Source organism: Narcine bancroftii, chromosome 2, assembly GCF_036971445.1.
Source record: "Narcine bancroftii isolate sNarBan1 chromosome 2, sNarBan1.hap1, whole genome shotgun sequence".
In the NCBI taxonomy this organism is placed as follows: Eukaryota; Metazoa; Chordata; class Chondrichthyes; order Torpediniformes; family Narcinidae; genus Narcine; species Narcine bancroftii.
The window spans coordinates 184,183,553-184,207,804 of record NC_091470.1 but is presented as its reverse complement, the minus strand read 5'-3'; the positions used below and the strand labels follow the sequence as shown (position 1 = coordinate 184,207,804).

The 24,252-nt window shown below is 46.2% G+C and overlaps 1 protein-coding gene across 1 annotated transcript; it reads left to right on the top strand.

The window, feature by feature from the left end:
• Positions 1 to 2,372: 2,372 nt before the first annotated feature.
• On the top strand, positions 2,373 to 23,799 carry LOC138754752 (tubulin beta-4B chain-like). Its single transcript, XM_069919536.1, has 4 exons — positions 2,373 to 2,579; positions 13,867 to 13,975; positions 16,776 to 16,886; positions 18,876 to 23,799. The coding sequence occupies exons 1-4, from the start codon at positions 2,523 to 2,525 to the stop codon at positions 19,934 to 19,936; spliced, it is 1,338 nt and encodes a 445-aa protein (XP_069775637.1). The 5' UTR covers positions 2,373 to 2,522; the 3' UTR covers positions 19,937 to 23,799.
• Positions 23,800 to 24,252: the final 453 nt, after the last annotated feature.

The window sequence follows — 24,252 nt, the reverse complement described above, 5'->3', positions numbered from 1 at the left end:
TAACAAGTCATCGGTTGGGGGTGGGACCCCCTCCCCCCCTTAAATTGCCGGGGAGGGCAAATTCCTGGGCATTTTGACCATGGTGCGAAAAGCCCAGGAGGTCCTAAATTCCCAGGAATTTCACTAGGACAAAGTAGGGTCATTGCTCGCCTGTGGTGTGAAAAGAGCTTCTCTGTCTCCTTTCACAGAGCCAAAATCAACTCTCACTTTTCCTCCCATCATATCCAATAAGCACCCTTTGATTGTTGGTTTGGACTCCTCACTCAGCCATTCTTTACTCAGACACCTTCCTGTTTATCTGCTCACACCTTGAGAAAGGGCTCAGGCCCGAAATGTCGTCAATCTGTCTTTTCCTCCTATGGGTGTTGCAAGACCAGTCGGGTTCCTCCTGCATCTCTGTATGTGTTTTACTACAATAATAGCATCTACAGACTTTCGTGTGTTCACTCCGAGAAACATCCAGACACCAGGGGCATTTCTGGCTCATGTGTTGCTGCTGACTGAGTTCACCTGCACATGGGGTGTTGGGAGGGTATTTATCAGCAGTTCTCAACCTTTTTCTTTCCACTCACATCCTACTTTAAGTAATCCCTGAGCCATCGGTGCTCTGTGATTAGTAAGGGGTTGCTTAAGGTGGGTGGGAAAGGAAGGTTGAGAATCACTGCTCAAAACCCAATGGTTATTGAAATACTTTGCTTGAGAAAAATTGTCATTGGCCCATTTCCTTTGGAGTTAAGAAACCGTGCACATACCGAGTCAATGAGGGACGAGTCAATGAGTGGTTTTCAAACTTTTTCTTTTCACTTACATCCCACCTGAAGTTATCCCTTACTAATCACAGAGCACCAATCGCATAGGGAATACTTAAAATGGGATGTGAATGGAAAGAAAAAGGTTGGGAGACAGTTGGCCTTGATCAGTGCTTATCTTAAAAAACACAAAATCGGGCAGACACTCTCAAAGTTGATGTGTGCTCCTTGATTGGCCACTTGAGGAGTTTACCAAATGTTAATTGGGAACTTTAAAAGCTCCTTTGTTACTGGAAGGGAACAGGAAAGAAGAAACATAAATGCTATAGTTCAGCCACAATTCACTGAACAACAGTCTCTAACCGTCTGGCGTACAAACGCAGTCACCAACCCCCCCCCCCGCGCACACACACACGCACCTTTTGCAAGTCCATAATTCTGTCATTTTTAAAATTACTTCTTGTTCCCTTATCGTGACTATTTTTGTTTTGAATCAGCCCTTAATTCACACACTTTATTTTAACATTTGCAAATTCTCCTCCAGATGACAGATTAAAATCACCCTGCACCACGCTTGCAGTCTTTCTTGTTGGACCCGGCTTAATTGGAGTACGTCTGTTATATTTGTTACATTTAGTCTAAAGAAATAGGTGGGTCGCCACAGGAAGTACGCCTGGAAACATCATTAGGGGGAAGAAAAATGACAGTCCTATGTTATAACAATAAGTGAGTTAATTCAATCACCAGCAAAGACCTTTGGCTCTGATTAACTCATTCCAGGCCAAATTCAGCCGCTTAAAATAAAACTTAAGCCCAGGGAGAGAGATGGATTTGAACTCTTGGGTGTCAGCAACTCCGAAGATCTGTTCTGGATTGCCAACGCAATCACGAAGGCGGCTAGACTCGGTGAGGTGTCTGAGCCTCTCGAAAGCTTCCACAGGTGGACCGCGGAGGGCATTCTGGCCAGTGGCATCCCTGCCTGGTGCGGAGGCGCCAACTCCCAGAGCCGCAGTAAACTCCAGAGGACTGTTAGCTCGGCCGGCGACATCACGGGCACCAGACTTCACTCCACTGAGGGCATCTAAAGGAAAGCAGCCTCTGCCCTCAAGGACCCCCACCCCACCCCACTGGCTAGGCCATGGCCTCTTCACTCAGCTACCCATCGGGAAGGAGGTACCATCACATTCCTCAATGAACAGTGAACCAACTGCTCAAACCTTTGCTACAAAAAAGACACTGTCCTGCTGAACTTCTCCAGCATTTTGTGTTTTTACTACAGGAATTTTCGTGCCCTGTTTCGCCTTCTATTTTCTTGCCCTCGATTGCTTTTTTTTTGGTAAGGTGGTTCCTATCAACTTGTGATGCTGCCGCCACAAAACAAATTTCACGAACAATGCACTCGGATTCTGTCGTCCACAGCAACTAGCCAAATGGAAACACACGCCGGGGGGGGGGGGGGGTGCGAGCCGAAAGAATGCTGCACCGTCTCCCGGGGCACCCGGCATGACGTCACCTTGTTAATTACTGCAACACTTTGCGGCCAATCGCGGAGGCGCTGGCGCAGCACGTGGGCAAGACGGGCCAATGGGAAGGGCGCCTCGTTGTCGTGTAGCCAGGGCGTTTATAAGCTTTGTTGAGCGCCGGCTCTGGGAAGCAAGTTGAGCGAGCTAGAGAGGGAGGCGTCGGTACTTTGTAGCGAGCAGACGGGGAGCGCTGGTTACTTTGTTGTTTTTAAGAACTAAAGTAGCAAGTTAATAACTTTTTTTTAAAACCATGCGGGAGATCGTGCACGTACAAGCTGGACAATGTGGTAACCAGATCGGGGCCAAGGTAACTATGTATCAATGATTATTGTCAGGCTTGTTACATTTTGATTCACGATAATGTTACATATTTGCACCCCTATTCAGAAGGGTTTTCTACAAATAAAATATATTTCAACATGTGTTTGCTAATTCCTTTTTGTTGATGGTTTTTTTTTCTCTTTCCTCTTCCCCCCACCCCAAAATCAGATGAGATAAATTTGCAGGTGTCCCATTTGCAAGTCGGCACTGTAGGAATTTGTAAATGAGCCTTCTGTTAAATGTCTAGGTGAGGGCGATGGCTTAACGCACCGAGACCGGACTGCTTCGCCGCCCTATCGTTTTGATGTAAAAAATTTGATGCATTTTTATATAAAAAAAATGCTGAGGCTATCCCTGAAGGAGTGGGGCAGTTGAATTAGGTTAGTTTTACAGGCGTGAAATGCAGCGGCTTTGGCAACTCGGAGTTAAAAAGGGAAAAAAAGCTGGCGCTTGAATAGGAAAAAAAACGCCAGATTGTCTCCACTGGCCAACGCTCTCCATTGAGAACCAATGCAACAAAAAAGCCTATATTTTCCTTTTATTCCCCAAAATGCATGTACTCTTCCTGCAACACAATGATTCTGTACAAAATGGCATGCTTCTAACACTCCAAATACTTTCATCGTTATCCTGTTATTTTCAGACTTTTAGCAATACACGTTGCGTTGAGTTTCCTTTGTTGCATTTGCTTTGTAGCAGGGGAGTGGCTGACGGAAAGCAGGCTCTACTAAAGCCGAGGGAAATAATTATTTTGTGCCTGCGACCTGAATGATTTTGGGTTTTTTGGCTGGAGGGGGAATGAAGTTGGGTGACTTTTTTTTAATTTCCCTCCCGCACTAATGTATCCGCTAGAGAAGCGCCAAAAATAAATTGCAGGAGCCAATGGAATCCCCGGAATGTGGCGCCAAACGTACTCATTTTGAATTTAAACCTGTTGAAGGACGCCCTTTCCTCTTTTCTTCCACCCCCCCCCCCACCCCGCGAGCTGCCCACCCACTTGAGGCCACCGGGGGCAGATTTTCGACGATAGTAGAGGTGGCCGAACCTGCTGACATGAATGATTGATTCATTGCTATCGATCCCTTAGGGCAGGCTGAGGGTTTAATAATTTAAACAGTGGGGGGTGGGGGGTTCGGCTGAATTTGCCGTTAATCGACTTCACACGATGACACCAACACTCCCTAAGCATCTACTGATTAGCTATGCACCCGTGTTAAAATTCTGCCACGTGGTTATTTCCTCCCATTCTCGTGGTGGCTCTTTCAGAGGCTTCCCTGCTCGGTTTAAACGCAATTCTCTACTTTCCAGTGTGTTGCAGAAGCAGTTTAGTGCAAACATTCATATTACAACTGTGGCAGGTCTAGAGGACTCCAAAACCCAGCAGCAATAGAAGTTCACCAAGACAAATGGGTACTTTCAATGTTCTTTAAACATAAAAACAGGATCAAACTTTGTTACTCTTGATCTAACCCCTTTCTAATTCTAAGCGCATGTGTGCAAGTTCAACAAAGTTCTTTGATTCACAGTCCATTCTCACTCCTCCAAGTTCACTGGATGTAGGCAATTCTTATACTGTGCACAGAATTGATCATTTATGGATCTTCACCAGGCTTTGGCCCTTGAAAGGTAAATGGTTACTGCTCAGGAAAGTTCTTGTTGGTTTTCAGAGAGATTTGTTGCTCGTTGGTCACAAACTGATTCCTTCCAACCAGTCACTTTAGTGTCTTGCCAAAGAAACATATCACATCAGGGTTTTCCAGACGATAGCCTCTTTCTTTCAGGTCACAACAGAGTTCCTTTTCGGTTTCTTTGTCTTGGGTGAAACATTGTGGAGCCAGCCATCTCGTATTGACCACAAGGGCTGAACTCCAAACCTGTCTTCCAACATGGGATTTTTCCACAAGCTTCATTGTCCATTTTGGAATCTGATGGGGAAGGGGAAGAAGCTGGCCTTGTGCCACTGAGTTGCAGGCTCCCCAATGAAGAGAGCGTGAGGGGTGGGTGGTATCTTTGAGGATGGGAGCTTTTTTTAAAGACACCATCTCGTGTAGATGTCCTTGATGGAGTGAAGTAGATTGTACAGGAACTTGGGCCCTCAATGTTGTGCTGACCTACATTTTTCTCTCCCCCAAAAAACCCTAAACCCTCCCTAACTCCTAACCCTTCATCCACATTCCTGTCAAAGAGTCTTAATGTTCCAGCCTCCACCACCACCCCTGGTAAAGGTACTCCAGGCACCCTCAACTATGTCTCCTCAAGTTTTCTCCCTTTGTACAAATATTTTCTGGTGTTTGCTATTCCCACCCTGGTGGGGGGATGGAACAATGGGACTGCTTGTCTTCCCTATCTATTTAGACCTCTCATAATCTTGTCGGCCTCTTTGCTCCAAAGAGAAAAGTCCCAGCTCTGCTAACCTTGCTGCAACACCTGGTAAATCTCTTTTGCATCCTCCCCGTAGTCTCCACGTCCTTCCTTTAATGAGGTGAGCAGAACTGAACACAGAATGTGTTGTCAAGTGGACTGGGTTTTTTCTTGCAAGGAGATAACTGCAGGATATTAATTTCCTGATTCATTTGCACGTAGTTCTGTACTATCACACTTGTAGGTAAATTAGGTATGATTGGGCTTGTGGGCCAGAAGGGCTGGTTATTGTGCTACATGTCTAAATTTGTTTATTTTTAAAAAATTCTACTAATCTCATTGGTTGCATTTGTTTAATGCCAGTTTATGACATGGTTTTAATAGACCAGTTTCTTGAGATGCAATTTTTTTTGGCTGGGTGATGGTCAAAAGTTATGCAGATCAAATTCCTGTTTGTAACTGGCTAAAAAATTTTTGTACATACTAATAAAAGTAAAAGCATAATTTTAAGACTTTCTACTTGAACAATCATAGTTTGGGTTAATAGAATGAGGGAGGATTTGCATGAATATGTAAATCCCTGATCAGTTAGTTCCTTCTCTCAACCCACCTCCTGACTGGACAGACATTGGCATCAAAACTTGGTGAGCTGTTCCAATCCTGTACTTGACAGACTTGTGAAAATATGTTAATAAACTGGCACTAAAAGGATGTGGAAGAGTTTGAAGAGCTCTTTTCTGGAGCCCATTCCTCATTCTTGGAACAAGTCTGTTGTCTGCAGATAATGTTGAGGCAGTATAGAAATGGTCTCAGCTGTCGCAGAATGAATGGGTTTCCTTCCACCGATGCATCCATAAATACAGGCCGTATCGCTGGCTGTGAAACACAAAATGGTGGGGGGATTTGGTGGGTCCAGCATCATCTGTAAGAAGCTTCCCAAAAGTCCACCTGCCTGGAAGCTGGCAGGTTTGATTTCACCTCACCCCGCCCAGTCAGGCTGCCTCCTTCTGTTGCAGCTTCTATCTGCCTCTGCACTCACATGTAGTCTATTGATTGGACAATTATGACTAGAGTGAACGGCTGCCAAGATGGTTTGGTGCAGCACAGGGTGGCTCGCGGGAACAGGCTGAGCTGGTGCTCGCAATGGTAGATTTAATTGCCGTTGCTTGAGATTGTGGCTCTCAAACCTCTGTTTATTGCATTCAGCAGGTATGGCCACCCCTACTGTGGTAGATATTGGATGGATGGGTTGCGGGGTGAATTGAATCTTGGCCAGAGATTCAAGGGTTGTATCTGTGTCCTCCCCCCACCTCCCAGACGTGCCAACTTCATTCATGTGCTCAGCCATCCTGTATCATTTATCATTCCAGGGAATTTTAATTTTTCTACATGAATTAGATGCTTTATTTTTTAGTTGAAATGAGTGGATATCTGCCCTGTCATTTGCTGATCTGAATTCTTGGAGCTGGGATAACTTGACTATTAATATTGGGTATCATTAAAATTGTTCTGAAGCCTTCGTCCTAGTACTGCTAGAAGTTTTCAGCATTTTAAAGATTCTGGCCACTAATTTTTTTTTCTCTCAAACAAGTCGGTCGTAACCATCGTTGTCAAAGCAAATCCTTCTATTTTTGCTCCCTTTGTCACTCTCCAAATGAATCTGTTCCTTGTGATTGAGTTGGATATGTTTGCAACTCCTAGTCTGAGGGGCTGAACATTATTCTGGTGGCAGATTGGCACAGCTGAGAATTTCCATTCCCCGTTGGATTCGAACTGCAAGCTGGCCACTTGTGGTGGGAGAACTGAGGTGGAGTTCGTGGCACCCGGGAATAGGTGACCATGAGATGTGTGGGTGATTACCAAGACCTTCCCCCTCCACCGTGTCTTGGAAAAGTGCTCAATGAGGACTTTTGCTTGCAAGCATCGCTGATGATTTGGATTTTGTGTACTCAGTTGTCAGCGGGAAGTTGCTGGTTGCTAGTGTGTGTGGGACAATCTGTGGCCTTGGTTACCAGAGTCTGTTTTGCTTTGACCTTCCTGGGGTGGAGTGAGGCAGAGGGGGTGTAACCAACAGGATTGGGGAGGGGGGGGGGTGTTTGTGATGTTTCCTGGTTGAAGCTTTTCACAGTTTAGGCTTGCCTGAGCTGGAGGCTAGTGATAAAATCTTGTGGGTTTTCTTCCCTTTTGGAGGGGGTGAGAGATGCCAAATGGTCTCATTCTTTCCTTTGTTCAAACATAGGAATGCAGGATCCAGTATCGCGTGAGCAATTTGTCATCGTTGGCTTCTTTTGGAGTTTGCGGGGAGCAGAAACGGTGCCTCAGAACCGAGCCTTTTATTTCCATTCCTTATTTTAACTGTGGCTAATTTATTTGCTCCCCCTCTTGGTGTCCCAAAGCTTTAGACGCCAAACTAGTTGCGGGTTCTTTGTTTGCCTGCGGCCACTGGGAGCTTCTTGTTTGCGAAGTCCGCCTCTGCTCAGTTGCTTTGACCTGAACTACTGAAGCCGCATTTATTTGTTGCAAGCGTGCTTTTGAGGTGGCACGGTGCAAATGTTTATGAAACAAAGTGGATCACAGTGAGGCAGTCAGTGTCTGGTTCATTTCAAGAATCCGATGGCCGTGGGGAAGAAGCTTGTCTTCAGGCTCCTGCCCCTCCCCCCCCCCCCCCCCCCATGGTAGCAGGGCGAAGAGGGCATGGCCGGGGGGGGGGGGGGGGTGCGTGGGGGTCTTTGAGGAGAGACACTGCCTCGTGTAGATGCCTCAATGTCTGATGTCCACAATGTTGCAGGCCAAGTTGACGAGCCTCTGGAGTTTTTGAGGGTAGAGGCAGCTTTCTTTTTCAATGTTTTTATTGAATTTTTGTATAATAGTACATATGTAAAGGAATGGTGCAAAAAGCGAGAACAATGTCAGGAAAAAATTCTTGTGCCATAGTGTTATTCACAAGTTATTTGGAAAGGGATGGGGGGAACCATATAAATTAACTAATCTAAACCCCAAACCATTCCTACGTTGCATGGCAATGTTTTTAAAAATCTACCAGTAGAAGTAAAAAATGCAAAATCACACAAAACCTGGTTAAGATTCCCATTAGAGACTGTAAAATAAATAAATAAAAATTCCAGCAAGAGCCCCATAGATTAGGGCAAGTTTAAATTTGAGCCACTTGTGGAACATATGTTCTCCAAGGTTAAATACATCATATCAAGTCACCATTGATTCTGAGTGGGTGGGACAGCATCTTCCCATCCAAATAAAAGGTTTTGCAATGAGAGGTGCACAGGCTAAATTGTGACATTGAAATGAAGACTATTTCACTACCCTCTGTTCACCAACCGGTCTGGTGCTAGGTTAACATACATAATTGCTGATAATGCCACTATCTCATCTTGACCATGCGAGTATGATGTGTGATAAATAGCGGTGACTTGATAAAGTATGAATGGTCTCTTCCCAATACTTGGCAAGGGCCGAACAAGACCAAAGCTTGTGAATTAACGATCCGCCCTCATTTTTACATCTGCAACAGAAAGAGCTACAGCCACTTTCTTGAGACATCGCCTCTAGTTGATGTCTTTGATGGAGTGAGGACTGGTGCCTGTGATGTTGCAGGCCAAGTTAACAACCTAGTGTTTCTCTCTGAGTGCTGACGCCTCCATCCCAGACAATGGAAATCCCAGGCTGCAGAGTACCGGCTTGTCCCATTCGCTGCAGTTGGTGTGGGGGTTCCACCCACACCAAGCAGTGACAGTGTATAGTAACTGGACAAAGGAATTGGTTGAATTCCAGATAATGAGACCTTATTGCTGGAATCAGCATTTTTAAACCATTGCCCAGGGGTGTTTGGCTGTACATTTTCATTGCAGTGATGTTAACATGGGATGGTCATTTCCTTTCAGTTCTTTGAGTTGCTCCGCTGCTTCCTTCTGCAGGCGAGTTCTCCACCCACCATCCTTGTGTTGTTCCTGGCTGCCTTGGAACAATAGGCAATTTATAAAATCTGCTGCCTTGGACTCGCTGACCTGGGTACAGTTTGAAGCGGATCCTTTGACATTTGTTGCCAGGCAACAGTGTTGCGAACGTCTACAGCCCTTGTGCTGTTTCCAACCTTCTACATGCCCTCCTTTGCTCTTTAGCTCCTGCCAGCTTGGTTTCCGAGAGAGCTGAAGGCCAGCACTGTTGCCTCCAAGCTGGCACAACATCATGCCTCACCAGTATTTGGGTGCGTGCCTGATACAGCGCCGCAGCCAGGGAATGATCTTGTGAGCTGTATGTAAACTAGGGCAGTGGTTTTCATACTTCCCACTCACATTTCCACCTTGAATAATCTATGAACGGGCCCCACATCACTTCAAATTGAAACTTTCTATCTATAATGTTGGTATCGTATGTTCTCCAAGCTTAAATGAGCACATCACATCATGTCATCCAGTGGTTCTCAAACCATTTTCTTTCCACTCCCATTTTCTTTAAGTAATCCCTAGGCCATCTGCGCTCTGTGATTAGTAAGGGATTGCTTAAGGTGGTCTGTGAGTGGGAAGGGAAGGTTGAGAATCACGCTCGAGACCCAATTGTGACTGAAATACTTTGCTTGAGAAAAATTGTCATTGAAGTCCTGAAACCGTGCACGTAAGTCAATTAGGGACAATTAAAACAGTGGTTTTCAAACTTTTCTTTCCACTCACGTACAACTTTAAGCAATCCCTTGCTAAATCTCAGAGCACCTGTGGCATAGGGATTACTTAAAGGGGTGTGTGAGTGGAATAAAAACATTTGAAAACCATTGATCTGTGCAGAGCCTTGAAATGGCCTCTTGCTGATCTATTATTGAGAAACCAATTGTAAACCTGCTGTAGATGTATCCTAGTGCAATGAAGGACTTGCGTTTGACGTGTATTGGAGGGCATATTTCTTTACACATTAATTTTATGTCAGTGTTAACATTTTTTCCCTTAGTTCAAATAGAACATTACAATATGGACAGGCCCTTTAGCCCTTGATGTTGTGCTGACGTATATAGTATAAAAACTAAACCCTCCCTACCTCCTATCACTCTATTTTTCTTTCATCCACATGTCCCTATTGTGTCGGCTACCACCCTTGGTAAGGCATTTCAGGCAACTACAACACTGGACTGGATAGGGGAGAGGATTGGAGGGGTATGGAGCAGGTGCTGGTCAGTGGGACTAGGAGGGTGGGGATTTGTTCTGGCATGGACTAGTAGAGCCAAACTGGCCTGTTCTGTGCCGTATATGGTTATATGGAGGCCTTGGGTTACGAACAAGATCTGTTCCTATCTCTAAGTCAAATTTGTCTAAGTTGGAACAGGTGCATGTAATTCTTACTTAGCGTCAGTATGTTTGTCTTCATACTGTTTTTTAAAAATAATTCTTCAAACCACTTAGGTAGAAAAATGTCTTGCATACTGGAAGGAATTAGCACAATTTGTAAGTATGAGTTGTCTATAAGTCGAAGCCCAGAGACTCCCTGAATATTTTATAAAGCCTTACTCCTGGTGTCTCCCCTAAACTTTCCTCCCTTCACTTTGCACTCCCCTGGTGTTCGGTTCTCCGGCTCTGGGTTGGGGGGGGGGGGGAGCAGGGGCTGTCTACCTTACCTGCATACACCTATCAAATGTTCCAGGTTCTGTGGCTTATGTCACTGCTGTTAGATCTAACATCCAGACACTTCCAAAATCCACACGGTGAGCTAAAGCAAATGGGGAGAGCTTTCTGTGGGAGCTGAATATTAAAATGCAGAAAGCATTAAAGCATCTACAGGAACCTCCAATTCATCAAGCCTATCCCCACGTGACTTGATGCACTTTCTGAGTTGAATGTTTTTAAAAAAAAAATCAGTGTTAGAATCAAATATCTGATTATTTTTAAATATAGACATCAAACATGCTGATGGCCCCTTCTGACCAACAAACCTGTTTCCCCCCCCCATACACCAATTAAGCGACAATATATGTTTTTGGAGGGTGGGGGGGAAACCAGATCGCCCGGAGGAAATGCACTCGGATCATGGGTCGAGCGTACAAACTCTTTACAGACAGTGCCACATTCGAATGCAGGTCACTGGCTCGAGTTGCACTGACCATGCCATCCTAGACTGTAAGAGTTCTGGGTCTTTGACCATGATGCAAGTCTGAGTGTTGTATTCTATTGTTCTGTGTGCCTTCTCTTGAGGTCTCCCCATGATTTGCATGAACCCTTTATCCACTTGCTTTAGATACAGTAAAACCCTTGATTTCCCAAATTCAAGCAACAGGCAAAAAAATGTGAGCAAAAGAAACTAGAGGTTTTTTTAAAAAAAAAAGTTTAGATTTGTAAATGTCTCTGAAGTCATTCATTAACCTTTGAAGATTGGAACAAATATTCAGCCAGCGGAGGGCCTTGCTCGTAGCAGCTGTTTGCATAAAGTTGTGTGAAACAGTAATGGCATCGCCTGGGATGGTCGATGCCGTTGGGGTGACTCTCAATGTGTCTGCTTAGAAAGAGTTGCCCCAGTCAGAGGCTTTATCTGTAAACTTGAAGGGGGGGGGGTGTTAAATTAGCTATGATGTTAGTCTTTTGCAAGGTTCTGTGGAGGGGGGGGAGGAACCTGCAGATGCAGCGACTGTTGAATGTTTTCAAAGAATGTGACTGAAAAGAGTGAAATCCTTTTAAGGTTTATACATACAAGTGAAGTTTGTTTGGTGTAAGTGTGATATTTGTCAAGTTAATGCTTTAGGCATTGTAAGTCTCAAGCAATCAGAAAATTGACTTGTCTGGCATCTGTCAATCCCACTAGATGCCGGGTATCAGGGGTTTTGCTGAAGTATGTGGCCCATTGAGGGATCCCTACTTCCCAGGGGCATATTATTCTTTCACTGCCCTCCCCTGTGTGTCAGAGTCTACACCTCATGCTAAATCGGCGTGATCCGTCTGTCTGTTGCAGGAAAATCTAGCCGTTTCTGCACACGAGCCTCTGCTGCCCAATTAGCCTACATCGCAGTTAGTTTCTAACCTGAGTCTCCAGGGAAAACCCACGCGGGGAACATACAAGCTTAGACAGCGCGGGATTTGAACCCCAGTCCCGATCGCAGATGCTGTAAAAGTGTTGTGCTGACCACTACATCCCTGCTCTTGTGACTCCATTTATCCCACACTGTTCGACATGCCTTCAATATAATGGGCCTCCTTCTTCATTAGAGGCTCTCTACAACACTGCATAAAGTGCATGTCTTTAAGCTCCTGTACCTTTCTCCCCTCCCCCGATGGTAGCAGAGTGAAGAGAGCATACCCTGGGTGGTGGGGGTCCTTGAGGATGGAGGCTGCTTTTTAAGGCCATTTCCTGTAAAAATAGACCATGAGGGCTATGAGCACGCAGATTCCGGTTTCCCTTCCATCCAGTGCAGCAACTAGCCCCCTGTAAAAACAGGTGCCAATTCACGATCACTGTTCTTTTGGAATAAAGATTGCTGACTGTTAACTGGCATTGCAAAAGTGGGGTTGGATTTGCAGGCTAATTCTGAGGTTCCACAGTTGGGATAAAGTCTGCCTAGAGGGGGGATGCAGTAAAGTGATGCCCAATGGGCTCAACATTTTGCAAGACGATTTGCTTGTCTTCCAACAACAGTTGCAAATGATTTTGTAATCCATTTTTGTGGGGTGGGCCCCCCCATGAGAGTAAGCCACACTTGACATCATCCTATCTGGCCAACTGAACCATTTTTAATGCAGAAGGTAAGCTCTCACACGTAGCCATTCTGCAGGTAGCAGTTGGTGTTGATAGGAATGTTCCTTTTTTGTGGTAACTTTGATCATTTGGCAGTTGCTTAGTGTGACCAGGTTTAACCCAACATTCACAGGCCATCTGTGAAGAATAAACTGTCAGACAGATCCTTTTGCTGACAAGTACTAGAATTGCTGGAAGAACTCAGAATCCATGGATGGGCACGATGAATGATTTGGGTCTGAACTCTTATCAAGACTAAAATGGAGCAGGTCAAATTACAGTAAAACCCTTGTGATCTCGAATTTGAGCAAACAGCAAAAAAAAATTGAGGAAAAGGGTCCAGAATATGGAAGTTTAAAATTGGCGTGCCTTGCCATTAGCCAATCAAGCAACTCGCAACCTCAATTGCTCAAATGACACAAACTACCCCCCTTGTTACGATACACCTGATTCCCCTCCAACACCAGGTGTCCAGGACCTTATTACTCAGTCAAGTGTATTAAATTATTTGGAATCGGGGCATTTTGGGGATATCCCCACCTTCCATCAAATACCTTTTCTCCTTTTCCACGTCTGAAATACATGGGGTTGTGTTTCTTTAAAGAGTTGTTTTATATCCATTTATAAATAAATCCTTCGGCTCTCTCTTCACCTAACGAATTCCCAATTATTTATTTTTGACACTATCAGAGAGATTGCAATACTGATCATAGGTATAAGTTCCAAAGCTCATTCAAGAAACTAAAATAGAACATATCAAAAAAAATTCTAACCCCCTAAGCAAGGCTGAAGATTAACATTCAGGTGGCCCAGTCTTGGAGAGGGTATCCAATGTGCCGTTTTTGAGGGGGCTATGGATGGGCAATAAATATGTGGCTTGATGGTCACCACAATATCCTGAAAAATGTTTTCAAACTTCTATAACTGGATAATAGTTGAGCATGGCAGTTGTGAGAGTGACAGGTAGAACTACAGTAAAACTCCTGTCATCTGCATTTCAAGCAACTGGCAAAAAAAAGTTGCGGAAAATTGGTTGAAAATACTGAAATTTAAAATAGACATGCCTTGCCATTCTCAATCAACTGGAAAATTCACTTATCCTGCCTCTACCAATCCCATGGGTGCAAGATACCATGGGTTTTAATGTATTGTAAAGATGGTCTAATTTTTAATCTACTCCGTCTTTGCAGTTCTGGGAAGTGATCAGTGATGAGCATGGCATTGACCCCACTGGCACCTACCATGGAGACAGTGACCTGCAGCTAGACCGTATCAACGTCTACTACAATGAAGCAACAGGTATGATGTGGGGAGACTAGGTGGTGGTGGGTACTCGGAGGCTAACCCGGACCACGTACCTCACAGAATAAAGCGCGGAAGTCCGCAGACCTCGCAATTGTAGTTAAAAAAAAAATGCAGTAAATGTTGAAGGAATTTCGCTGTTCTCCTAGCGTCCATAGGAGGTAAAGGTCTATATACGACATTTTGGCTCGGAGCCCTTCTTCAAGGTATAAGCAAAACAGGCAAGCATTTGAATAAAGATTGGGATGGGAGGGGTGCAAACCAACTAGTAAAAGGCGTTAATTGGCTCCAAGCAGCCTCTCTCCCTCGCAATAGCATGGATCTCCCAGTGGTCACCCATTTCAATTCCCCCGTCCCGTTCCCTTGCTGGTATGTCTCTCCACTGGTGCTTGACTGAGACCACCTGCAAATTGGACTCTACCCTGGGGTAGAGTACTGAGGGTCACTCATGGGCCATGCCCCCCCCATGAGTTATTGTGACCCCCACCCACCTGCAGGCCAGATTCAACGAGCGCAGCGAATGGGTTTGTGCCCTGTCCCTGATTAGATTTGGTCTGTTGTCAATCAGCTCTACCCCCTCCCATTCTTCCACCTTTCTCACCCAGTCTTTATTCAGATGCCTGGCGGCTTCTTGTACCTTGAAGGGCTCGAGCCTGAACTGCTATCTTGACCTCCTATCCACGCTGTGAGACCTGCTGAGACTCTCTGGGATTTGCAGCATGTTTTTAACATACCTTTCGTACACTGGGTCTGCCTGTCATGACAGGTCTTTGGCTCAAAATTTTACCTTGCTCTGCAGGAAGGGCCTTGGATGCAACTGTACATTGTAGCTCCCCACCCCCAAATGTTTTTGACCTGGGATTTGGTCACTCCTGTCTATTAGGAGAGTGTGGGAAGTGTTCCTTGTGATCTCACCAGGTGGATGTGGCTTGTTTGTCAACTGGTCTTTTCTTGCCTGATATTTTCATAATTTTTTGAAGGAGCTCTCTTGGCTCCCATGAGTAAACCCTGTCTCTAGGGTAAGATAATACTCATAAGTCTAATGTACAGACTCGCTGAAGATTTTGGAATTTGACTTGGCCAAAGTTCCTGGTGTGGGTTTTTTTAAAAACAAAAACACCTGAAAGTCTGCAGACACTATAATTGAAGTAAAAATAATGCTGGAGAAACTCACAGTGGACTTTATATAGCAAAGCTTTGGGCTTGAGCCTATCACTTATGGCACACATGTCAAACTCTGGCCCGCGGGCCAAATTATAATTATATTTGGCCCGCAAGATCATTTCAAAAATGTATTAGAGGTGGCCTGTCCTGCAGCGAGAGCCGATGCTGTTTTTTTGGTAATGTCACCCCTACCACCCTCCCCCTTCATTGCACATCCTTCCCCATTGTAACACGAGAAATTGTAACACGAGAAGTCTGTTGATGTCATCAGCCGGCAAGCCAGTTGGAAGGCTCCCCGCACAACCAGTCACTTCTCCCACCTGTCGAGCGATGCGGCGGATGGGCGAGCGCCTGTGATTTCCTGTCGGCACGACGGGCATGGCAGGCTGCGCACGGCCCCTGGGCAGCGCGAGCCCCGCGCGACTGGCACCGGACGGCCCTTCCACAGCGCGAGCGCACTTCTCCCGGTCGCCACGGCCTTCAGTGCTTGCACCCGCGTGGACCCCAGTGACGGCTGGTTCGGCCCTGCACGTGAAGATAGAGATGGTGGCTGTCCGCAAAGGCTGATTGACAGAGCGCTGGGCCTGAGTGGGTGGGTAAGCAGGGGTGGGCAGAGGTTGTAGGTGAGGAGTAATGGGCAGGGGAAGTTATGGTGGTGCAAGGGGCAGTTAGAGGGAGGGATGAGTAGAAGGAGGCGTGGATAGAGAAGAGGTAAAAGGGGAGGGACAGGGCGAGTAGGGGAGGGGTGATTAGAGGGTGAGAGACGGGTAGAGGGAGGAACAGGTTGAGGGGAGAGGCAGTAGAGGGGCGTGTATACGATGGGGTGGGTAGAGGCAGAGCGAGTGGAGTGAGGGGTGAGTAGAGGTTGGGTAAAGGACTGGTCAGGTAGAGGGATGGTGGGTCGAGGGTGAATAGAGGCCTAGAGCCTAAGGAGTGAGCAGGAAATGCTGAGTCCTGATGCAGGCCAAAATGGACACAGCCTGTGAATGCTGACTACATCTCCACAGGGACCAAATATGTTTCCCTCAGGTCAAGCAAAGGGTGAACTTGAGCTACCTACTCCTGACCTGTAACATTATCCTCCTAAAGTTATATCCTAAAGTTTAACATTACATATGTTGAAAGAAGAGAAAACATGCAGATGTTGTTGAAAATTTTCAATAAATATTTAGTTCGGCCCTCGACTTAGTCCAAGTTTTTAATTTTGGCCCTCCGTGAATTTGAGTTTGACACCCCTGACTTATGGCATCTGGTAGCTGGTAAGATGAAGAATTATAACCAGCATTTTCTCATCTTAAGTTCTATGTGTATCCAGAGTATAGAATCAATTGGGATTTCTGGTAATGTATGACTCATGCATCTGACGTTGATCCTTCATTATGGTAGGAGCTTTCTGTCACCCATCAAACCTTGCATGGGGAAGTAATGGCAATCTCAAAGTTGCATCCTGAAAGGTTGAGGGGGTATATTAATGAACAATTGCAGTATTTTTCTTGTTGAAAGGTTGGGTCAGGACTGGTGGGCTTGGTTTTGATGTTGCTGAAAGGTGATCAGGGGATGGCTTGAGATCTGAGTTGTTGGCAATCTTTTACCAGGTGCCATTTCTAAACCACTTGCCCTTTTTCTTTGTCAGGCGGTAAATATGTTCCTCGTGCAATTCTGGTTGACCTGGAACCTGGCACCATGGACTCTGTTCGTTCTGGACCGTTTGGGCAGATCTTCAGACCAGATAACTTTGTGTTTGGTGAGTGCGGAGCCCAAAGTCTTTGCTCTTGTATGTTAATTTTGCTTGTTGTAGAGGGGTGGTTGGGATAGCTCTTCATGACTCGTGCCAGCATCCTGCAATTTAAGGTGACTTCATTGCACTTGCACTGCTTGTTTTTTTTAAAATTTGGACAAACAGAACGGTAACAGGCCCTTTCAGCCCATGAGTCATTGCCAGGTATGTTTTGAATGGTGGAAGAAAACCAGAGGTGCCGCCCCCCCCCCACCCCCGGGAAAACCCACGCAGACACAGAGGATGCACAAACACCTTACAGACAACGGCGGATTCGGACCTTGGTCCTGATTTTGGGCTAACCATGCCGTTCGACCGTTAAATTGAGACCCGATCTACTTTCAAGTTCTCTTCCTCACTCTAAGATCGGGAGATTTGGAGGCTCTGGTGCACCACAAGCCACGCTGTACAGATTCATTGAAATGCTGCCCCAACTAGCTGCGTCCGAAGGAACATGAGATGGGAACAGGGTTGTCGAGCCTGCTTGGCTATTTAGTGAGACCTTGCTGCCTTTCTTTCTTCTACCCCCTCCCCATCCCACTTTCACTCTCCAAGTAAGTGAAATCTATCTAACGGCCTTCAATATATTTAATTAGGAAGCCTCTACTCTGCACAAGGAAGCATACTTTCACAGATTTGCTACTGTTTGGTAAAAGTAATTCTTCCTAAATCTATTCTCCCAATTCTTGTAGGTATGTCCCTGAGTTTTGGTCTTGTCTGCGAGTAGAAACCACTTTCCCGCATCTAAATTCCTTCTCATAAATTTTGTACAGGTACACAATCCTTTATCCAGACATCTAAAATCCAGAAAGCTCCAAAAACCGGCATTTTTCTTCCTGGTGCTGGTACAGCGGAGGGGGAGGGGAAGGTGGCAGCGCAACCCGGGGGGGGGGGGGGGTGGAGGAGAGATGGCAGCGTGGCTTGAGTGGGCGCGGTGGAGAGAGACGCCAACGCAACTGGAAGGGGGTGGATAGGGCAGCAGAATTTGGGTGGGCTTAAATCTGGGGCAGCTCACTTTTATTCTGAAATCTGTAATACACCGTCCCCCCAAGGTTTCCGGATAAAGGATTGTGTACCTGTATATGCAATAAGGTCTTTTATGGAGCTGAGCAAAATTGTTACAGTAGATTATTGTGTTGGCACATCACTGTTGGCCAATGGTGCATTAGATTTCTATGAATTCCAGTCCCAAGTAACTATCTCCTTGGATCACCACCTTAGCTCTGAAATCACCCTTGTGAACCTCTGAACTAGTTCCACTACCAGAACGTCCTTCCCCCAAGAAAAGATGTAGGTGGCATGATTAGTGCACCACCTTGACAGCACTGGGTTTTGAATCTTGCGCTGTCTGTAAGGAGTCTGCACGTTCTCCCCATGTCTGGGTTGGGGTGGGCTCTAGTTTCCTCCCACCCTTTCCAAACATACTGGAATTGATGGTTAATTGGTGTATTTGAGCTTGGTGGCCTGGAAGGGCCTGTTACCATGCTGTAGGTCTGAATTTAATCCCATCTTTTAATGTAGACATACATAACTCTAATAGGCCTACATTGCCCAATTACTCCCACTTACAACCAGGTATGATTTTGGTGCGGTGGGGGAGGGAACCAGAGTTCCCGGAGGAAACCCGCACAGACATGAGACCGTACATACTACAGACAGCGCCAGATATTAGGCTGGTGCTTTAACAGTGTAGCGCTAACTGCTGCACTTCCCACATTCTGATCCGCTGCTAGATTCCAATCTGCGGCAAGTTGGGAAGCGAACCTATGCAGTTAATCCCACAGAGGACAATGTTGAGCCCGACTCACTGGAGCTGTGAAGCACCAGCTTTAACTAGTAGCATTGAGACTTGGTGAATGTTTTTGGTTCCAGGAGTATGGCAGATGTAGAAACGGCTGTGGTGAAGTGCCCGGTGGGAAATCTGCCTGGTTAATGTTGGGTCTGCTTGTGTTACAGGACAGAGTGGTGCAGGAAACAACTGGGCCAAGGGTCACTACACAGAAGGTGCGGAGCTGGTGGACTCCGTCCTGGATGTGGTGCGGAAGGAGGCAGAGAGCTGCGACTGCCTGCAGGGCTTCCAGCTCACCCACTCCCTGGGAGGGGGCACCGGCTCTGGCATGGGCACCCTGCTGATCAGCAAGATCCGCGAGGAGTACCCTGATCGGATCATGAACACCTTCAGTGTGGTGCCATCCCCCAAGGTCTCTGACACGGTGGTGGAGCCCTACAACGCCACACTCTCTGTCCACCAGCTGGTGGAGAACACAGACGAGACCTACTGCATTGACAACGAGGCGCTGTACGACATCTGCTTCCGCACTCTCAAGCTGACCACCCCCACCTATGGCGACCTCAACCACCTGGTCTCCGCCACCATGAGTGGGGTCACCACCTGCCTGCGCTTCCCCGGGCAGCTCAATGCCGACCTGCGCAAGCTGGCTGTCAACATGGTGCCCTTCCCCCGCCTCCACTTCTTCATGCCTGGCTTTGCTCCTCTCACCAGCCGCGGCAGCCAGCAGTATCGTGCCTTGACGGTGCCCGAGCTCACCCAGCAGGTGTTCGACGCCAAGAATATGATGGCAGCCTGTGACCCCCGGCATGGGCGCTACCTGACCGTGGCGGCGGTGTTCCGTGGCCGCATGTCCATGAAAGAGGTGGATGAGCAGATGCTCAATGTCCAGAATAAGAACAGCAGCTACTTCGTGGAGTGGATCCCCAACAACGTCAAGACAGCCGTCTGCGACATCCCCCCTCGTGGCCTCAAGATGGCGGTCACCTTCATTGGCAACAGCACCGCCATCCAGGAGCTCTTCAAGCGCATCTCGGAGCAGTTCACCGCCATGTTCCGCCGCAAGGCGTTCCTTCACTGGTACACGGGCGAGGGCATGGACGAGATGGAGTTCACTGAGGCGGAGAGCAACATGAACGACCTGGTCTCAGAGTACCAGCAGTACCAAGATGCTACGGCAGAAGAGGAGGGAGAGTTTGAAGAAGAGATTGAGCAAGATGAGGCTTAAAGGCAAACACAAAAAAAATCCCATTGTTCCTTTTTTTTTTCCTGTACATAAAAAAAATGTCCTTTTTTAATTGTGTAAATTAGTGAGATTCGTGGGGTTTTTGCAGGGCTTGGGTTTGAAAAGAAAATATAAAATTCCCAAGAGTTGCGATGGTGTTCAAAATGGGGAAAACTCCCAGCAATGCCAAAGCTCGAGCCGCAATGTAAAATCTGAGGAAATGAACCCAAATCCCACTTGCACACTTGAATTGAAATTGGAGGGTGTTTGACACGCAGTTGTGGAAGTTTATGCAAGTGGCTTGTTCAATCAAAAAAAAAACTGTGGAAGGCATCAAAAGCATGTCAAATCTAATAGAGGTTGGGGAACCAACTGCGAATTTGGGTCTGGGAAATGCAGTCAGTAGAGGAATGTGATGAGCTGATTGTTCTCATTCTCTCTCTCTAATCAACCCCCCCCCCTCCTCTATACTCCTATGGTGAACTGTCGTATCCCATTACAAATCTTTGTTGTGACTTTATCTGAGCCATTTTATTTTTGTTCGTTGCAGGATTTTTGGATGCTTCTTCTAGTGCAACCAGCATTGATTTGAAGTGAGTTTGCCATTGGTGTTGGGCGAGAGTTAGGCGTGCGAATATCCCTATAATGTCCATGTCAATGAAGCCCGTTTCCCTGCATGGAAGTGAAAATGAGGGGGAGCCTTGAGGCTAATGATTGTGCCCCTTCTGGGTGTGCGCTTTCACTGTGTCCCTATGGTCAGGGCCCAGATCTGAAGAGAATTCCTTCAAGATTCAAATGCAGGAAATGAAATTTGAACCCGAATAATCGGAATCAGAATTTTATTGTTTTGAAATTCAGCGTTTTGTGGCAGCAGCATCATGCAAATGTTCCTAACTGTCTTACAACATTACTATAAAAATAATGGTGCACGAAAAGGAAGGCCATGTCTGTGGTTTATTGATGCTTCATGAATCTGATGGCGGAGGGGAAGAAGCTGTCCTTGTGCCGCTGGGTGCTTTTTAGGCTCCTGTACCTCCTTCCTAATGGTAGCAGAGTGAAGAGGGCATAGTGGGTGTGGGTGTGGGGGGGGGGGGGGGTCCTTTGAGGATAGAAGCTGCTTTTTTTAAAGTCACAACCTCATGTAGATGTACTCAGTGGAGTGGAGTCCAGTGCCTGTGATTCACAGGCCTAGTTAACAACTCTCTGGAGTTTATTCTTGATCTGAGAGTTGGCATCTCCAAACCAGGCAGTGATGCAACCGGCCGGAATGCTCTTCATGGTCCACCTGGAGAAGTTTTGAGAATTTTCGGTGACGTACCGAATCTCCTCAGGCACCTCACAAAGTACAGCTGCTGGGGATTCTTTGTGATTGCATCAACGTGGAGGCTCCAGGACAGAGAATTGGAGATGCTGACACCCAGGAATTTGAAGATCTTGCCCCTCTCCACTACTGAGCCCTCAATGAGGACTGGGGTCGTGTTTCTCTGACTTTCTCCTGAAGCCCAAAGTCATCTCCTTGGTTTTGTTGACATTGAGCAAAAGGTTGTTGTCATTACACCATTCAAAGAACTGATCCATCTACCTTCTGTACATTGCCATTTGTGATTCTGCTGACAATTGTGTAGATAGATGGATTACATTGGAATTGTGCCTGGCCACAGTCATGGGGGTATAAACGAGTGGAGCAGTAGGCTAAGCATGCAACTTGGGGTGTGCTGATGTTGATAATCAGTGAGGAGGAGACATTGTTTCCAATTTGTACTGATTGGTCTTCCAATGAAATCAAGAATCCGGTGGGTGGGGGGGGGGTGGGGAAGAGAGGTATAGAGGCCTAGAGTTTGTAGCTTCTTAACCAGCACTGAGGGAATAATGGTGTTGAAGGCTGAGCTGTCGCTAATGAAGGGCTGCTGTATGTATGAATTGCTGTTTTCGAGATGATCCAGAGCTGAGTTGAGAGCCAGCGATATTGCATCTGCTGTGGTGCGATTGTGACGATAGGCAAATTGCTGTGGGTCCAGATCTTTGCTTGGGTATGTGTACATTCTGGCCATGACCAAAGCATTTCATCCTAGTACAAGTTAGTGCTACTGAGCTGTAGTCATTGAAGCATCTTGCCCTACTCTTGGGTTCTGCGACAATTGATGCCCTTTTGAACCAGATGGGAACCTCTAACTGCAGGTTGAAAATGTCCCGTGAGCACTCTGGCTTGTTGGTTGGCGCAGATTTTCAGTACGCTGCCAGGTACGCCATCAAGGGCTGATAACTTGAGAGGATTCACCCACTCAATTGATGTAGGTAGCACAGGGTCCTCTGCCTTTTCAGGGATTCTAGTGGGCACTGTTTGGTTCTTCTCAAAGTGGGCATAGGTGTTCAACTCATTGGGTAGTGAGGCATCACATCCACCTATAGTGTTGGCCCTCACTTTGGAGGCTATAATGGCCTGAACTCCTTGCCATAGCTGGTGTGTCTCTGTCTCTAGCTTCTTCAAGAATTGGCACTGCTTCAGTGATGGCCTCCCGCAGGACTTATTGTCAAGGTCCAGATCCCTGGCCTCAAAAACCCCTGTTCTTGCCCTCAACAGGTTGGGAATTCTTTGACTGATCCAGGGCTTCCAATTGGGGAAACAAATTTTGTGGGTCAAACACAACCGTGTGGAAACGTCAGACTTTTTGCTGAGACTTGCAATTTCCACTGTCCCAGGTAATGTTTTGTAAATGGAGATAAGGGTTTAAGATCGGTTTTTCAATCCATTGAGCTTGAGGGTGGTGTGCCAGTGAACCAGATTTCACGTTGAACTGAAGATGGCTGCGTTTGCCACCTGGATAACCTCGCTCACACTTGCCTATAAAACTGTCCTATTTGAGGCAGGTGAAATAGAGATTGGGGCCTTGAGCTGGTTTTTCCATTTCAAGTTTTTTTTTTTAAAAAAAAACTGCTGAAATTGGCCAGAAATGGTGATGTGTGTGGAGTTGTGGTCTTGGGTGTCAGTTTGGCCTGAATTGGTGTGTCACCATTTCAACAAATGTTTCTCTTGGGTTTGACCACTACTGTTAAATGGGATAGTGTGATAATCTTGCCATTGGTGTTGATGTGATTGTCCACCTTTGCTGCTTTACCTTTTGAAGGAAACCATGGATCAGGTCACCCAAGAATCCTTCTGTAGTTTAGCAAATATTTGCAAGTCTAACGTGGGACATCTCTTCAAATCCCAGGACCAGGGAGAAGTTAGAACCCCAGGCCACCATAATTTACCAACCAGCTGAAGCAACAATTTTCACTGGTTGCTTCAGTATAGAAGGGAAGCTTGCGGTTCCTGCACCAATGAGCCAACTGCGAGGCGACCTCCAATCTAGCAGAAACGTGCGGTCTTGACCACGCTTGGAACTTGAACTGCCTGCAGTTGAAGTTCTGAGTTCTTCCGATTTATAGTAATACCTCTTTTATTTCCCCCCCCTTATGTTTTTTTGTGAATTGATGAAATTGAGTGACTTCTGATTTGAACGAAGAGCCCTGGAAAATGGGAACAGGGCCAGAATGTGCCTGGAAAGAAAGGGAGCAGCGTTTGATTTGACAGTGAGGTTGCTCTCTGGTCACCTGACAACTGGCCTCTGACTTTTTTTTTGCTTCCCCCACCCCTCCTGTTGTGAGCCAAAAATTTTGGAGATGTACTGCTTAAAATAAAAAGAAAAGCTCTCGAGCTTGCTTCCACACTGCTTGTAGAGCACCTTTCAATCTTTGTCTTGTGGATTTTCTGTTCTTTCACCGCTGTTTAATCTTTGAATCTTTTTCCTTTGTTTTTCATATTGAAAAGTGTGGAGCTAGCCTGTTTCTTATCTGACGAATAAACTTTTTTTGCGATTTTAAAAGTGGCCTGTGTGTATGTGCATTTTGACTTGCTAACCTTTAATATTTTTAAAGGGGATTGCTGGCAAATAGCTCTATTAATCTGCATTTTAATCATGAGGTTCTCAATTTTGATTTGTGGACAGGTTGATGGGTTTTACTTGCATCTGGATTTTCACTGTGGCAATCAAAATGCCGATTCTCACCATCCCCAACCTCTGCCAGGTTCCAATTATATCTTTACAAAAGTTAGCCAATGAGACGAGCACCATGGATGTCGGATGAACTTGGGTAATGGTTTAAGCACCATGACAAAAGTGAGGCCAAGACTTTTACCTGAAGACGGGGGAATCTACAAATTCGAAGCTTATCATTTCATTATAATGAGCTTGAAAATGAGAGGACACTCTGTTACAGACTGGTGGCTCATTAGAGTAAAACCAGGCACTTTAGAGCAGTGGTTCCCAACCTTCCCT

What these genes read in the sequence shown, in the direction of transcription:
- LOC138754752 (XM_069919536.1), top strand. Translation starts at nt 2,523, where the DNA reads ATGCGGGAGATCGTGCACGTACAAGCTGGACAATGTGGTAACCAGATC. An exon ending in GTAACCAGATCGGGGCCAAG is followed by an intron (nt 2,580 to 13,866) that starts GTAACTATGTAT and finishes CCGTCTTTGCAG; the next exon opens with TTCTGGGAAGTGATCAGTGA. An exon ending in ACCAGATAACTTTGTGTTTG is followed by an intron (nt 16,887 to 18,875) that starts GTGAGTGCGGAG and finishes CTTGTGTTACAG; the next exon opens with GACAGAGTGGTGCAGGAAAC.